Raw genomic sequence first — 15,006 nt, forward strand, 5'->3', positions numbered from 1 at the left:
CATGCACACACGCATGCACACACATGCACCTTGCCTTAGTTGCACTAAAACAAATCCACTGTAATGTTCCCGCTTCCACATTAGATGGCGATCTTGTATCACCGGTTTGTGCAGCCACATTTTTTAAAATGAAAATTATATATATTTTACATTTCTTAAGTCATTTATTGTAAGTTCAGATTTTAATGTCATTTTGTATTTAATACAATTTGTCATCGTATTAATTCCTCACGTCTGTGCTTGTTTCTTAGTGGTTCTCTTATTTTAAAATTGCTTGTATTTTTTTTACATTTATAATTTCACTTTTGGATTAAACTGATTTTATGACACCAACTTCATGTTTTAATATAACTTTTGTTTTAATTTCATGATGTAATTTTTGTCTAATTACATTTGCTGTACCTGATATTTCAAACCCCAGTTTCAATCCTGTTTCTAATCCACCTCATAAAAGTTGTTTTTGGAAGAGTGGTCAACATTTTCAGAAACTGATATCGGAGCCTGTATGCTAAAGAGCCTATAGTAGTTTCAGAGGTGTACTTACGTTTACTCAGAATTTTAACACCTGACAGGTTTTTGGTGTTTTTGGTGTTGTTCAAGTAAATCAAACAAGTAGGTTCTGTTTTAAAGAGGCTCAAATGTTTGCTTGTTTCAATATGATGAAAACATCTGCTGTGCTTTTTGTTTTTACATGACTGCACTCCGCATGGTTTCAGTTTGCTTTTTATGTTTTTCCTATTCAAAAACCAAAACCAAGCAATGCACCCAAGCTCTCGTTTGGCATGCAATTCTAATTTCTAAATGCTTTTTGGTTTAGTCTAACCCGATAAGCACAAAAAAAGGAATTCTTTTTAAACGCATGTTCCCATATGGGGACGATGGGTTTATTTTATGGCGTAAAGCAATACAATCACCACAGTTTATGTATAAAACACTTTATCGAGCAGAATGAAGTTTAATGTGTAGATAAGCCAAAATATAAAAACTCTGTGTTTTACACTGAGGTGTATTACATCTTACAAGCATCAACAATAATTGGGCCAGTACTGGGCAAACGATGATGAAGATGGAGCTGAGAGGCAGGAGGAAAAGAGGAAGACCTTAGAAAAAGGTTCATGGAAGTAGTGAAGGTGAACATGCAGAGGGCTGGTGTGACAGAGGAGGATGCTGGGGTGAGATGAAAGCAGATGATGCACTGTGGCGACCCCTAAAGGGAGCCGGAAGAAGAAGAAAACTGCGTCCTTCTGCAGACTGTTTGTCTGATGCAGAAGGACACATTCGTGCATAGCCTTGAACACCAGGAACTATGTCCTGGTCTCACTAGATAACACTAACACTGAACTGTGCCTAAACAGTCTGAAGCGGTAGAGGGCGCTGTGTGGCCTACCCAGTAAAAACGAGGAAGAAGAGGCGGAACCAACGTAAAACGAAGAAGGGGCACCAGGGTAACCATGGCTAAAGTTGACAGCGGAGCGAAACCACTACAAAATGCCATGAAAATGGCCAAAGTGGCAATACAGCTGGACGGAGGGAACAGACACAAGGTCAGTGAGCCCCGGGGGCCGACAGCACGGACACAGCAGCGGGAAGCGGACAGGAAGCGGCGGGTGGGGATGTAAACAGAGGGAGGGGGCGGAGGCTGTCAGTGGTTAGCCACATAACGTTAACCTGCTCGTTAATCTATACATGCAAAACTACCTTTAATTAATAATGATATTTATTCACTGCCATCCCGAGACTCACCTCAGTGTTTTGTCCTATGAAAGCGCCTTTTTGCTGCATTGTCATCAAGTTTATTGTACACGCATAACACCAGTGTTTACGATGCGTTATAATAAAGAATATTTGCTCTAAAAACAGAGACAAACCTGGCATGTTATTCAAAACACGTCGAGCTAAAATATGCAGAGGAAACAAACACTCTTCTGTGGATTGTGGTTTCTTTTTCGTTTTCCCATCACACTGTGACCACCTGCGTGTGGCCCCCTGACCCGTCGAGTAGACCCTGAAGCTGGTCTGCACTCTGGTGTCTGCACCAAGATGTTTACAACAGATCTTTTAAGTCCTGTAAGCTCTTCGGTGGGACCTCCGTGGATCAGCCTTGTTTGTTCACATTCCACAGATGCTCCCATCTCAAGTCAACACTTTAAACTCGTTGTTTTGCTCCAAATCATTGCTGAACAGTTTCTGCTTTGTGACAGGGCGCATTGTCCTGCTGAAAGAAGCTCCAGCCATCAGAGAGTCTGTAGGGCAGGGGAGTCCAACTCCAGGCCTCAAGGGCCGGTGTCCTGCAGGTTTTAGATCTCACCCTGGGTCAACACACCTGAATCAAATGATTAGTTCATTACCAGGCCTCTGGAAAACCTCAAGACATGTTGAGGAGGTCATTTAGCCATTTGAATCAGCTGTGTTGGATCAAGGACACATCTAAAACCTGCAGGACACCGCCCTCGAGGCCTGGCATTCCCCATCCCTGGTCTACATGATCTGCAACCGTGCTCATGTAGGCAGTACCTGTCAAAGTAACATCCATGTGGATGGCAGGATCCAAGGTTTCCCAGCAGAACAGGCCAGCTGTCACTCACGCATGCATCAGTGAGCCTTGGCCACCCATCACCCTGTCGCTGTTCCTTCCTTGGACCACTTTGATAGATACTGTCCCCCCGATCCCTGCAGACCAGGAACACCCCACAACAGCTTATTTGTTTTTAAATTTTAAAAATCAGAGAGCTGCTCTGGGTCACAATTTGGCCCTTCGCTCAAATCTTCACATTTGCCCATTTTTCCTGCTTCTAACGTCACCTTTAAGGACGAAATGTTCACTTGCTCTGTAATATATCCCACCCACTAACACGTTCTTTGATGAAGAGATAATTATTCACTTCACCTGTCGGTGTTTATAAAGTTGTGATTGATCAGCGTATATATTTTCCTCTATGGTGATGTTCTCAAACTCGGGTCCTTTACAGGAAGCCTGCGAGTTTGAGGGCTCTGCGCAGTATCTAATATGTTCCTTGGAGTCTGTTTGTGTGCATGTGATATATTTTTCTATTGGCAGAACAAAATAAACGCTGTTGTTTATAAGTTTTGATTGGTTGGGTTGAGGTGACCCCTGACCATAGCTGGCAGTGACCTAATCTGTAGGCACTGTCACCTGTCTGTCTCTGTCCTGGTGCACAGAAACAGTAGGTGTGAATTTAGACCCAGGGCATCCTTTGTACTGGTTAAAGTGCAACTATGTTTCCTCTAAAAACAGATTATCCTCAGCACCACATGTAACCAGTCCAAAGCTGAACTGCTTTCCTGAGTTACAAAACTCTTTCTTTATCAAAGTTGGAGGGACTAAAAACTGCAACTAATGTGTTAATGCGATGCATGCCAGTGTGTGAGGTTATCAGCAGCCTGTGTACTTATAACAACTGATGGCCTGTTTGTGGTCTCTCTGCAGGAAGCTTACTGTGAATACCTCCGGACCATCCACTACATATCACATGCACTTTTGGAGGAAGCTGTTTCACAGAGTAAGAGCTGAAGGAAATGTGTGACTGATGATGAAGGAGCATAATGGTATAAGGTCTCTGCTCAGTTTACCTGTTAGTGTGCGAACAGTCCAGTGCTTGTTAAAGCAGACACTGAACACGGAACATGAACCAGTTTACAAGCAGAACTACCCTCCTGACCGTTTCCTCTGTTCCTTTAATACCTTACGAGAAGCAACCTCTGACAATACAGACGTACCGAAAGTTCCTGGAGCAGTGCTTCCTCGAGTGAGTCAGGCCCACAACTTCAGAGCAGGAAAAAGCATTGCTCACTTCCTGATCCAAAAATCAGTGCTGTTTGTTATTATCAAAGAATTCCCGCAGTCCCGCACTTCAGAACTCTTTAAAATGTTTGTATAGCAGTGGACTCATAAGGTGCACAACATGTGAAAGTGGCAGCTCATTCAGAGTATGAAATGTAACTGCATTAATGTTTCTTAAAGGTACTACATCTTTGATGCTCAAAAATGGAACAAAAATGTTTCAGCATTTGTTATTCATGGATACATCCGAGCAGTTTCATCGCTGTGCGATAGTCCAGATTTAATAGGGGACTATAGGGCTACAGCCCAAAAATGTACAACATGAAAATGGCCAATAATTGAATCTTTTATATGGAGTCTGTTGGTAAATCATATCCTGTGGCCGCCACAGTTACCAAAGCTCTACTCGGTTTAACATCTGTGGGTTTAAAGCTGATTGTTTTTATGAGGCAGATAGGCTCATCTGTTCATCATCTCAGGCTACGTCCACATGAAAACGGCGTTTTCGATCACTGAAAACGGAGATTTTTAAAAACTCCTGCCAGGGTAGAGATTCTCAAAAAACTCTGTTTTTGTGTTTACATGTGGACGCAGAAAACGGAGATTTACTCACGCAAGCTCAAAGGTGTGCACCTTGTTTGACGTGACGCTGTGCGCCATGTTATTGTTTACATGAGATGAATTTCTACAATGAGACAAAAAACTGTTGCTGTTACTCTGTGTGCAGTTTTTACACGCTTACACATGCAGTTACTGTCCATCCATTCAGAAAGGCAGAGGCGTCGTCAGTTTTGAATAAATTAACAAAAAATGTAATTAAATTTATGCATGCTGTATGCATTTAGTTCATTCCCAAGTTGTGAGTCTACACCAGCCGAAATCCTGTTTCTGGTTATTAACATTTGAAATGATGAAGGTACTTGAAAAGTAACACAAAATTAGCTGCCTTTCCAGAAAAACACAAAGCTTTTGTCCTGAAGGTTTGCATAAAACCCTGTTTACTCTTTCCCTCCCAGGCTTCTAGACTGGCCAACATTTCTGCACGGCTAGGATTCGGCACGTTCTTGACAACGTTTGACTGCGTTTTTGGCGTTTACATGTGGACGGAGATATTTTTCCAAACTGCACGTGTGGACGGGATTTTTAAAAAGAAAGAAAATGGAAAATCTCCGTTTTCAAAAACACCCGTGTACGTGCGGATGTAGCCTCAGTGTACCAGCAATCATGGCACCATGACCTGTTTGTGTGGCTGCTTTGATCAATCAAAAAGCAGTGTTATCTGCAAGCCATAAGGGTACCACCTGAATGTGAGCGTGTTGGACTCGATGGATTTGTGACCCGGACCAATCAAGGGTTGCTACTCAGTAATCCTCTTGTTCCAACACTGTTAATCATTCCGATCAAGGCTTGAACTAATCAACCATTTGTGAAATTCAATCAGCTTTCTCATGCCATGTGATGACCTGTGTATAGTAGAGAGATTAATCCCATCTCATGGCGTGATATGTGTCTTTCTGGCCTCAGTGGAAAAGGAGATGGTGTCAGTGGAAGTGGCTCGGATGTTGACCCTAGCTGAGCAGTGTCTGGAGCGAGCCAAGTCATTTGTAGGGAAGAGCACCGAGCCCCCCGACCTGTCAGCTTCTGCTTTCTCTTCGGGTTCACCTGGCCTACCAGAGCCCCATCAGACTGCGGTCGTCCCTGCCTCTCACACTGCAGACACTGGTGAGTACGTTATCCTCCAATCAGAAGCATCTCTTCTGTAAACACACTGGTCAGTCACTGCTAAGTTGGAGCCAGGAGTCACAAGTGAGATGTCACCTGCTGCACAGTGTTACGTCATCTCATTGTGTCTTTAGCCTGAGCTCTTGGTCTCTGTTTGACTGCAGTCACAGTACCTGTGGGTGGTGCTCCTGTGGCCACAGACCATAAATCCTCGAGTCCCAGAGTGAGCGGTCGCAGCAGGCTGTTGTCAGACGAAGCCGAGGAGCCCTCACCTTTCCTGCCTCCCGAAGTCTTCCACAAACTACAAGCAGAAGCGTCGCAGGACACGGGCAAAAAGTAAAGACTGGTTTTCATCAAGGAGAGGAAATATTGCTCCAGTGATAGAAGCTGGACAAACAAAGAAGAACAGACTTAGTAGTTGCTCTGGATTCCTGTAAAAGCACAGTGTTTTCAAGTGAAACAGCAAACGTGTTGCAGTCGATTTGTTATCTAAATTGACGCGCGCCGTGAGTCATGTATTGTTTGTTTATGCGTTTGTGCGCTGCAGGGAGCTGACACCCATCGAAGAAGCCTCACGTTTGAACCAGAAGCTGAAAGCTAATTACGAAGCTCGCCTGGCGAGACTCACACCTGGTCAAGCCTACCAGAAGACATCTTTGGTAAGTTTGGGAAATGAACTCGTCTCAGTCTGTTGTCACATACGCTACTTTGTTGTCCTTGTTTGAGCACAAGTTTATTTAAAAATGTAAAGACGTGACAACTTCTGTTAAAACGATTTCCAAAAATGTTACATTTTTTTATTTTAGTGATATATAAAAATTTGTTTAACAGTATTTTTTGTTTGCACCTTTATTTTGCATGTGGAATATAACAGGTAGATGATTTTTCTTAGCCAGAGGACAAACTTCCTGAGGAAGAGTCGGTCCAAACATCCCACTGGTTTTTAGAGTTTCACCTGAAAGAAGGGATTCAATTATTGATATTATTCCTTCCAGTTTTGCAGCATGTGTATACATATTTGGTCCGATTTGCCTGGATATTCAATCACACTTAATCTTTTTTCCCCTCTAAAGCCACGAGGCTGCCGTGATGTCATCTGACAGAGTTATCATAGACATAACTTAATGATAATGGTCGCGCTCTGATTGCTACTTTCTGTCTCCCGTACTCGCTGAAGTTTGTTGTTCCCTGTCACTAAATGACCACAGCACACTCAATTTGCATGTGTGTGGCACAAATGAAACAAAGGGGGGCTTTTTTTGGAAAAGGGTCTAAAAATTGGTAGGTAAAGTTTATTGAAAACACTTCAAATTTGGGCAACAGTAAAGTTTTAACTGAAGTGTGAGAGGGAGGCCAGAGCCCAGCCTGTGACGATATCTAAAAACATGTAAAATTGTGTTGTTGTTGGGTTTTTATTAAGCTCTGGTTTTGATGGCAGTGTCGCGATTATGTGAAGATACTGTTGATGCTGAGGAACATATACAGGTTTTACGCTTTCATGCGGACTTCTATATTTCACATATTGAAACCTTCAGTCCCAGAACTTATACAAGGTGTTGTTAAAACAGGAGGCGATTCATAAATGTGCTTCAACTTTCAACTTCAACAAAGTTAAAAATAAATAGAATTTTAATCACTTTTATATCAATCTTAATATAACCTTTTAAACTGTAAAACCTTCATTTTATGCTAGCATATTTACCCAGTCACTTCCTCATAGTAACAGTGAAGATTATATTTTGATAAAAGGGAAGACAAAGAAAGACAAACGGTTTTTATTCTAATTAGTTTCACTTTGTGGTTCTGAGTGTTTCCTCTCCTACTGAAAAGATGGCCTATGCTTGACGGACGGTGCAGGTGACATATTCAGTGCGCAGGATTGGTCCGTCTTTCCTGACATCTTTGTCACTGTCACCAGTATCAGGCTGGGCGTGTTTTAGATGGATTAGCTCTTGGTAAGTGCATTGCTCACACTTGTCTATAGTGTGCATCAATGAGAGAAGAGCCAAAGTTTCCATAATGAACCAGAAGAAGGCAGGCCTGAGGAGGCAGTACAGGGCTCAGTGTAAATCTCAGAAATTCACCTTCATGTTGATGCTACTTCAATATATTCCCGCTTACTAAACTCCTCCACCTTAATGTAACGCCCTCATCAGCAATGGGCTCTTCAGCAGGGTGCTGCACCCTAACAGAGATGTGAGGAGCATGCCAAAGAACAGGTCAGAGCTGATGGCAAGCAGCATTAGAGTGGTGCTTTTTAAGTATTTAACATTAACATATGAGCATGCTGTGAATGTACATTCAAAGGTAATTTAAAGATAAGAACACACATATTCACATTTTACGTTTGTGTTTGATTTGATTTTGTTACCTGTAAATGAGGCAAAGAAAGAATTTATCAAAATAAAAGTTTAATGTTGCACAAAAATAGTGTTTATTTCGGTTATGCGAACTAAACGCAGCTAGCCGAGTCAAGTTTCATCGCAATGCCAGACTCACTCACCATCTCATTGTTTTCCCAGCATTACTATTCACATTCATAATGCTCCATTACATCATGTATTTCATCAGCTCCAAACAAAAGCTCAGGCAGCAGCCAAAATGTAAATCCTTAAATGACGTGTATTAGTGAGTGTGGGAACGGTTGTGGGAAAACAGTGTTTATGTGATTGCTCTTTCTTTTTTGTCTCTGCTCAGCCTAAACAGAAATTTGACACACTTTTTCCCTGACTGTGGTCGCTCACCCTGTCAGTAAAATGTTTTTCTGCCTTTGCATTTGTAAATTAAACTTTCTTTGACTGCCTGGTAGACATTAGTCTCACGCACTTTGAATCTTCTTTAAAAGGACCTGTTATTCTCATTTGTTTTGTCTAAAACTTAGATTTAGCTAATTTCTTTTTAAGGCTTTCTTCTGATTGGCTGCCCCTTGCAGACAGAAGTTTTCACCAGCTGGTGGGTGAATGTACAGGTGGATGTATTACTACCAATAGTTTTTACATTTTGGTGACCATTGAAATTAAAGTTAATGCTTCAAATAAGTTGGTAAATAGAAATATGAATTACATAGGGGTGTAGATACTTAATCAAAGCCTCTCTGTGCTGCACCACCTGGTTTGTGGATACTGACATCTACAAGTGGTTTATATTAATCTAAGATCTAGGGACATTTATCATACTAATGCAATTCTACTACAGAGATGTGGTAAACATTGATTAAGTGCTATTGATTTAGAATAAAATATCCTCAGTTTCTTCTGTTATTCGCCTAATAGTTGTATTTAATATGTATTTAATGTCACAAACTTTGACCTCAGTTTAAGTACTGAATCATTTTCTGCGATGGTAATCAAAAATAATGGAAACTCTGGTGGATTAAAGCGCGCTACCTGTGCTTTTATTTTGTATTCTGGTCTTCCGGTTCGCGGTTCCGCTGCTGTTAATGGTGAGTGTGACGGGCGGAGGGAGCAGGCTACCTGAGAGCGTTTTATTTTAGCCGGGTAACGTGTGAGCTACAAAGCAGAACTTTCTCTCGTCGTTTTTTATAATTTTAGTGGGAAACTCGCTACATTAAAAATATATAATAAATAATGGTAAGCAAAATGCCGCCAAGTTTAGCTTACATCTGGTTAGCTCGCTATTTTCTTAATTGGCTCGGTTGTAGGCTAACACTTCTTTTTCTGTAGAGATCTTTTTTATTTTGAGCTGTAGGTTTTTAAAGTAACGTTAACTTGTCAGTTAGGTGCGGAATATGTTTCGACAGTCTGCGGAGCCTCGTGTTTTCTGGAGGAAACTGAAGGCGTTTGTAAAGGTAAAGTCATAATGGCTAATTTTGTTAGCCAATTAACGCCACTGACGCGTCCCCCCCACAAGCTTTTAATGACACTACCGTGGCAAATAATTAGGGCATTGTGTTTTAAAATACACAGTATAATAATTAAGTCAATATAAATAAACTTAAAATGCTCTGTGGTTTATGGAAAAAGGTGAAGTATTTTCAAGGTTTGCACTTTAAATTGCACATCAGGGATTCCCAGTATATTTAACGTTTATTTACAGAATGGTATTAAAACTACGTGGGGCGTCTTAAATAGTTTTTAATGTAACTGCTATTACAAAACATGTAAACCAGGAGATATCCTTTTAATACAGAACCACAACATGATATAGTTGTTAAGTAAAGTAAGAGTTTTGTGGCTGCACACTTGGAGTGGAGGGAACTAGTTTGTGTTGGTATCACCAACAAATACTTTACTTTCATGTTGTGTGGAACTTGGATGATGCATCCTGTAGTTTTTTAAGTGGTGGTTGGCAGTGTCATTGACATTTCTGGTGTGGATTTTGTCCCCTGTTGGCCCATATGTGCCTCCACATTTCTGAGTCGATGCAGGAAAAACCTTTATTTTTCTAGTACTTAGAAATCTGAGTTTAAGGTATGTGTGAGTCGCGGTTGTTTTATTTACAGAAAGATTCATCAATGGTTGCTATCATTTTTTTTTCTCAAATAGAGGAAAGGCCGCATTAAGGCCCAGGGGAATATTTTGAACTTTGATTTATGTTAAGCTTTTTTAGTAGAGTCCAAGATTAGATCTCATTTTATTGAACAGATGCATACAGTGAAGTAAAGTAATAAGTAAATAGCCTTCTCTCCATTTTCCCCATTCAGACACTCTCTCTCCAGCGGCAGATGATGGAGAACCTCATCATAGCCAAAGCCAGGCAGGATGCTGTATCCTTTGAATATGGTAAACAGTTGGATTTACTGCATGGGGCTTTAAGGTTTGTACCAATCCAAATGCAAAAAAACAAAGATGTGTATTAATTTTGAGCAACAATCCCCGCCTTGATGCTTGCATTATGTTCAAATGCCAATGAAGTAGGTGGTGCATTGCTGGGAATTGGGCCAGGAGAAGAGAGAATGGTTAAAGCGGAAAAGGACATTAAACTTTGGATTTCTGATTTAGGAATGTTGATTTTTGCTTTTTTTTTACGTTCATCCTTTAGCTGAATAAGCTTTGCTTTTGTTGTTTGATGTATCCTAAATTTTATGCTCTCTGAGTTAAGCGGTCCTTTTTGGATCGCCTTGTTTAAATTGCAGAGTTAGTTGTGGAAACAACACACTAAGAAAGAAATCACTCTTTGCAGAATCACCCACTCCACTGGCATAAACCGTACTTTTAGATTCCAGCCACGGTGTGGCTTCAGTGCTGTGGATAGTTTGGATCCACACTAACACTGCAAAACACCAAAATCACACAATAGCAAACTAACTTGCTGAGCCAAACTCTGTGTTGTGTAAGGTGATTTGAGTGTTTTTTGTCAGTGGAGGCTGGTGGAGTGTAGTGGCTTCACTTTCCCAGTGAAGTTCACTTTCCTCAGTCAGTGATGCTGACCCACAATCGTTGTTGTTATTATTGTTAGATATTAAATATGCTTTGACAAAGTTTATTGAAAGTTCTGAGTAACCAGCTGCTTTTAAATGACTTGTAAAGTTGACCTGTTGCTACAGCAGAAAATGCAAAGATGTGCATTTTACATTCAGACTAAAAACCAACAGATTTTTGATCCATATTACTCAAATGAGACTTCCCAGTGTGTTGGAAATCTCTCTGGTTAAACGGTCGTACAAATGTAAAACGTGGTGACACTGATAATGCAGCTCACCTGTGTTTCATCAGCTGATCTGTAGGTCGTACAGCTTTTTGTAAAGCTCTTTTACATTTGCTTGAAAAATGACTGAAGCTTTTAATCAGTTACTGATTGCTGATTAAGTTTATACTTGTAATACTAAAAAGTTGTTACAAGCTTCTTATCAAAGAAAAATCCATTGGTTTGGACATTAGTGGCAACATGTGAGTAGTATAACTCTCTAAAGCTTTAATGAACTTTATAAGATTTCCCAGGATATACTCACGTCTTATCCACGCAATGGTTTGGAGACTTCCTTAATGTTGACATTAGCTACAGCGGAAGATGGAGGACAGAAGACTGAGGCTGCAGGAAGAGGCCAACAGGTACAGTGAGCTTTTCATTAACACAGTGAATTAAACTAAAGCATCTTTGTTTTGGTCACCTTAAATGTAAATGTATAAGAGCTGTGCACTCCTCTTTGTGCTCATGCCTGATGCAAGCTGGGACAGGAAGTTATATTTCTAGGGAGGTGTTATATGATGACCGATAGGTTTGCACTGTGAATTTCATACAGAAGTATAAAGTCCCTGCAATAAATCACAGATGTCAGGAAAACTGGACACACTTTTGAAAATTATTTTTTAAAAGTTCTGTAAATAACTTATTTTTTTTAATGCACAGATTGAACTCTGTAGCTATAAATAGGTTTCCATAATATTTCTCATTTCTTCACACCTGCATGTAATTAATTCCTCCTTCTATTTGCACATTTGGTTAACCAGACATGACAGTGATCCTGTATTAAGTATAACTTCTGTGCTGTTATTTATAGCATTTATTGACCAAATTACAGTGTTTATAAACTGTGTAAATAACCTACTGCATAATAAACCAGAGATTGCAGGTTTCTTGCTGGGGTTTTGCAGTCAGGACAAAAACATAGTGGCTGTTGGAACCTCAACAAGGGGATCTGCTTCCAAAATTAGCGATCACTGGCAGGCATACAATTTCAGTAACCTCTCCTGTGTGTGCGTTCGTCATTCCAGGAGATTTGCAGCGTCTGGGGCAATGACTCCAGAGGAGCGAGAGCAGCGTATTCTCTACACCAATGTTCTGGAATATGAACAGGACCATGTAAGTTTAAATGCTATTAAAAAGTGTTGGCAGGTGTAAATGAAGATTAGAAGACTTTGCATAGCAGCAAATAATTCAAGTACAGTAAACAAGATGGCAAACTCTGGACCTACATATTTATTTCCTCTTCAAATCTCCAGTTTCCAGCAAAGTATCTTAGTTTGTTCCAAATCACACAGAGTTGCATGTTGTTGTTTTTCTACTGATGCAGTGTCGATGCACAGCAAGTTACAGGCAGCCCACGTTTCAGCAGTCCCCTCTGTTTTCTTTCACAAGTTCTCAAGTATTGAGTTTTATGTTGGTTAATTAATGACTAATCACTTAATAGACCTTTATATATGTGTTTATGACGTTTTTGTTTTTGGCCTCTTTAGGATTGGCCCAAACAGTGGAAAGCCAAAATGAAGAAGACTCCTGATGTCTCGTTAGTGTCAAATCTGGTCTCCTACCTGCTCAGGTAACTGACAACAAGGTGGAAAACGGTTTATTTTTCTTGTGTGGAGAAATACCTGTGCTATTTATTTGTGCTTTTTTTTTTTTTTTAACACAACAAGACACAGTCAAAGCATTCAAATGTTGTGACTGCTCAGGATTGTCCTTTCTGGGTTTTATTCAAGTACTGGGGTGTTTAAGTGGTGTTTTGTCAATCAGAAGGGTAGTTTGGCTTGAGTGTCTGGAGAATTGCAAAGAGACGAAACCAGGCAGTAAGCCGAAACTAAAGTAACGAATAGGGAAATATGCATAAAGGCAAAAAACTGTCTGCCACGACTTCAACAACACCAGAGAAATTGAGCTGAATTCGAGGATTGATTTGACTTTCTCTTTGTCCTTTGGTTTGACATGTAGTTAATAAAAGTTTCACTTATTATTATCAAATTTACAGTAAAGTTAAACACAATAATAAATCATATACAGCACAGATTTTATAGAATATGCATAAACGGTTGTGTATTTGCTTCAGATGGTTTAACTGTGCTACAGAATTAGGCAGTCCTAATCCTGCATGTACTTGTTTCACTGAGAGTAGTTTGGACTTCTGGTAGAGGAGCTCATATGCGTGTACACACACAGCACCGCGCGATGACAAAGCAAACACGTTTGTCAGAGTTTAGAACGAATGCAGTCTGAAGAGAGCTGCATGCCTTTAATGAAGAAACACTCAGCTCTAATCCATTTTAAGACAAGTGAAACACAATGTAGTGCAGAGTATTTACAGATGAATGATAATGAACCTTCTAAAAGATGTTCAGTCATTTAATGATCTTTAATGATTTCTGGAGCACAGTTTGTTATTAATCTGTGGACTTGGAAAGTTTTTAAATTGTGTTATCCCACAGCCGTTTCTGATTTTGCATCGTCAGTGGATTCTGTTATCGCTCTTAACTGTGTCCTCAGCCGGTCCGACCACCCAGTTGTGAAGCTGCTGAGGAAACATCAGTACCGAGTTTACAACCGGCTGTACCCCATCGTTAGTAAAGGTCTCCCTAAGAGTCCCGCCATGCCACTGAGACCACGTCACAGCATTCACAACCCACTTCATCCAGGTAAGGGGTTGGTTTGGAAGACAGTGGGTTCATATTTATGTTCTCTTGGCTTCTTTTTTGTGCAAACTAGTTTAAATTTTTGTTAATGAGGATTTGAGACAGAACACTGGATTCAGCTCTACTCTGTATGGGCAGCATTTAGAGGTTCTGGACTCGTGATGCTGTTAATTGGAGTGAACCAAGTTACGTTAATGGTGACATGTTCTGAATCACACAGAGACTCCGAAGAGACCAGTCAGGACAGCATGTAGTACCCAAAGTGTAAAGAGCTTCAGCACAGACTCCTTGATTTCTCCCTCGCGCTCCCACAACCTCATCCCTAAATATGAGGAGGAAGAGGCGGAGGAGCCCAGCGAGCAGGGGACAATGGACCGGGAGAACTCATTTGAAGATCTGGAGCAGTTTGTGACTCAGATGGATTGGGTTCAACCCCCCAGCAGCACAGACGACACTGCCTCGGATTCAGATTCGGTCTGCGATTTTTCTGTGCCGCTGGAGCAGGATGAGAGCCACGTCCAGGAGCTGGAGAAGAGAGCGCTTAAAGAACACCTGAAAGCTGTCGTCAAGGACGTTCATATTGCAATCGGTGAGCACAGCTTGTTGTTTTGGAACAGCAAACTCTTCTCTTGTCACGACATTTGCATTCATTGATGGGAGTTAAATGATACGGCTGTGTTCTGTCTTTCAGATCAGCTTCTGTCTTTGTGTTTGCTGTCCTTTGAGTGCCTAAACACTGCCAGCTTTAAGGACCTGTGTCTCGCCAGCATTGAGGAAGCCTTCTTCACACCTCTGTGGAGCGCCCTAGTGGCTCTTTTCAGGTAGTGCACCTGTAATCCTCAGTTCTGTGCCAGAGGCACAAAGGTGCCGAAACACCAATAATCAAAGAGCTGTTTAGATAATAGAGATCTTATAATCCACTATGGCCAAATGTAACCAAATTCTTGAGAAATATAGTGCATAGAAACTGCTTTCCTATTAAATATTAAATTATACGTACTATTAAGTAACTGCCTTACTGCTTCTAATAGATTATTCATCCAGATTTGAACACCCAAATTTAAGCTTGGCTTCCTGCAGGTCGTTAAAAGTCTGAGTTCCCATAAAACAGATATTTTTAAGGTTGTGAAGAAAAAATAAGATAAAACAAGTTAACATGTTTCTAACATTGTTGTCCCT

At 40.7% G+C, this 15,006-nt stretch overlaps 1 protein-coding gene across 1 annotated transcript in view; it reads left to right on the top strand.

The window, feature by feature from the left end:
• Window positions 1-1,301: 1,301 nt before the first annotated feature.
• vps9d1 (VPS9 domain containing 1) overlaps window positions 1,302-15,006 on the top strand; it is a 28,300-nt gene continuing 14,595 nt past the window's right edge. Inside the window, exons 1-12 of the mRNA XM_004573897.5 lie at window positions 1,302-1,544; window positions 3,449-3,521; window positions 5,327-5,524; window positions 5,689-5,860; window positions 6,072-6,183; window positions 10,188-10,250; window positions 11,483-11,535; window positions 12,199-12,286; window positions 12,661-12,743; window positions 13,682-13,830; window positions 14,048-14,416; window positions 14,519-14,648. Coding sequence (XP_004573954.1) covers window positions 1,452-1,544; window positions 3,449-3,521; window positions 5,327-5,524; window positions 5,689-5,860; window positions 6,072-6,183; window positions 10,188-10,250; window positions 11,483-11,535; window positions 12,199-12,286; window positions 12,661-12,743; window positions 13,682-13,830; window positions 14,048-14,416; window positions 14,519-14,648 — 1,583 coding nt within the window. The 5' untranslated portion in view covers window positions 1,302-1,451. The remainder of the gene's footprint in view (window positions 1,545-3,448; window positions 3,522-5,326; window positions 5,525-5,688; window positions 5,861-6,071; window positions 6,184-10,187; window positions 10,251-11,482; window positions 11,536-12,198; window positions 12,287-12,660; window positions 12,744-13,681; window positions 13,831-14,047; window positions 14,417-14,518; window positions 14,649-15,006) is intronic.

This window comes from Maylandia zebra, linkage group LG7, assembly GCF_041146795.1.
Source record: "Maylandia zebra isolate NMK-2024a linkage group LG7, Mzebra_GT3a, whole genome shotgun sequence".
NCBI classification, from domain to species: domain Eukaryota; kingdom Metazoa; phylum Chordata; class Actinopteri; order Cichliformes; family Cichlidae; genus Maylandia; species Maylandia zebra.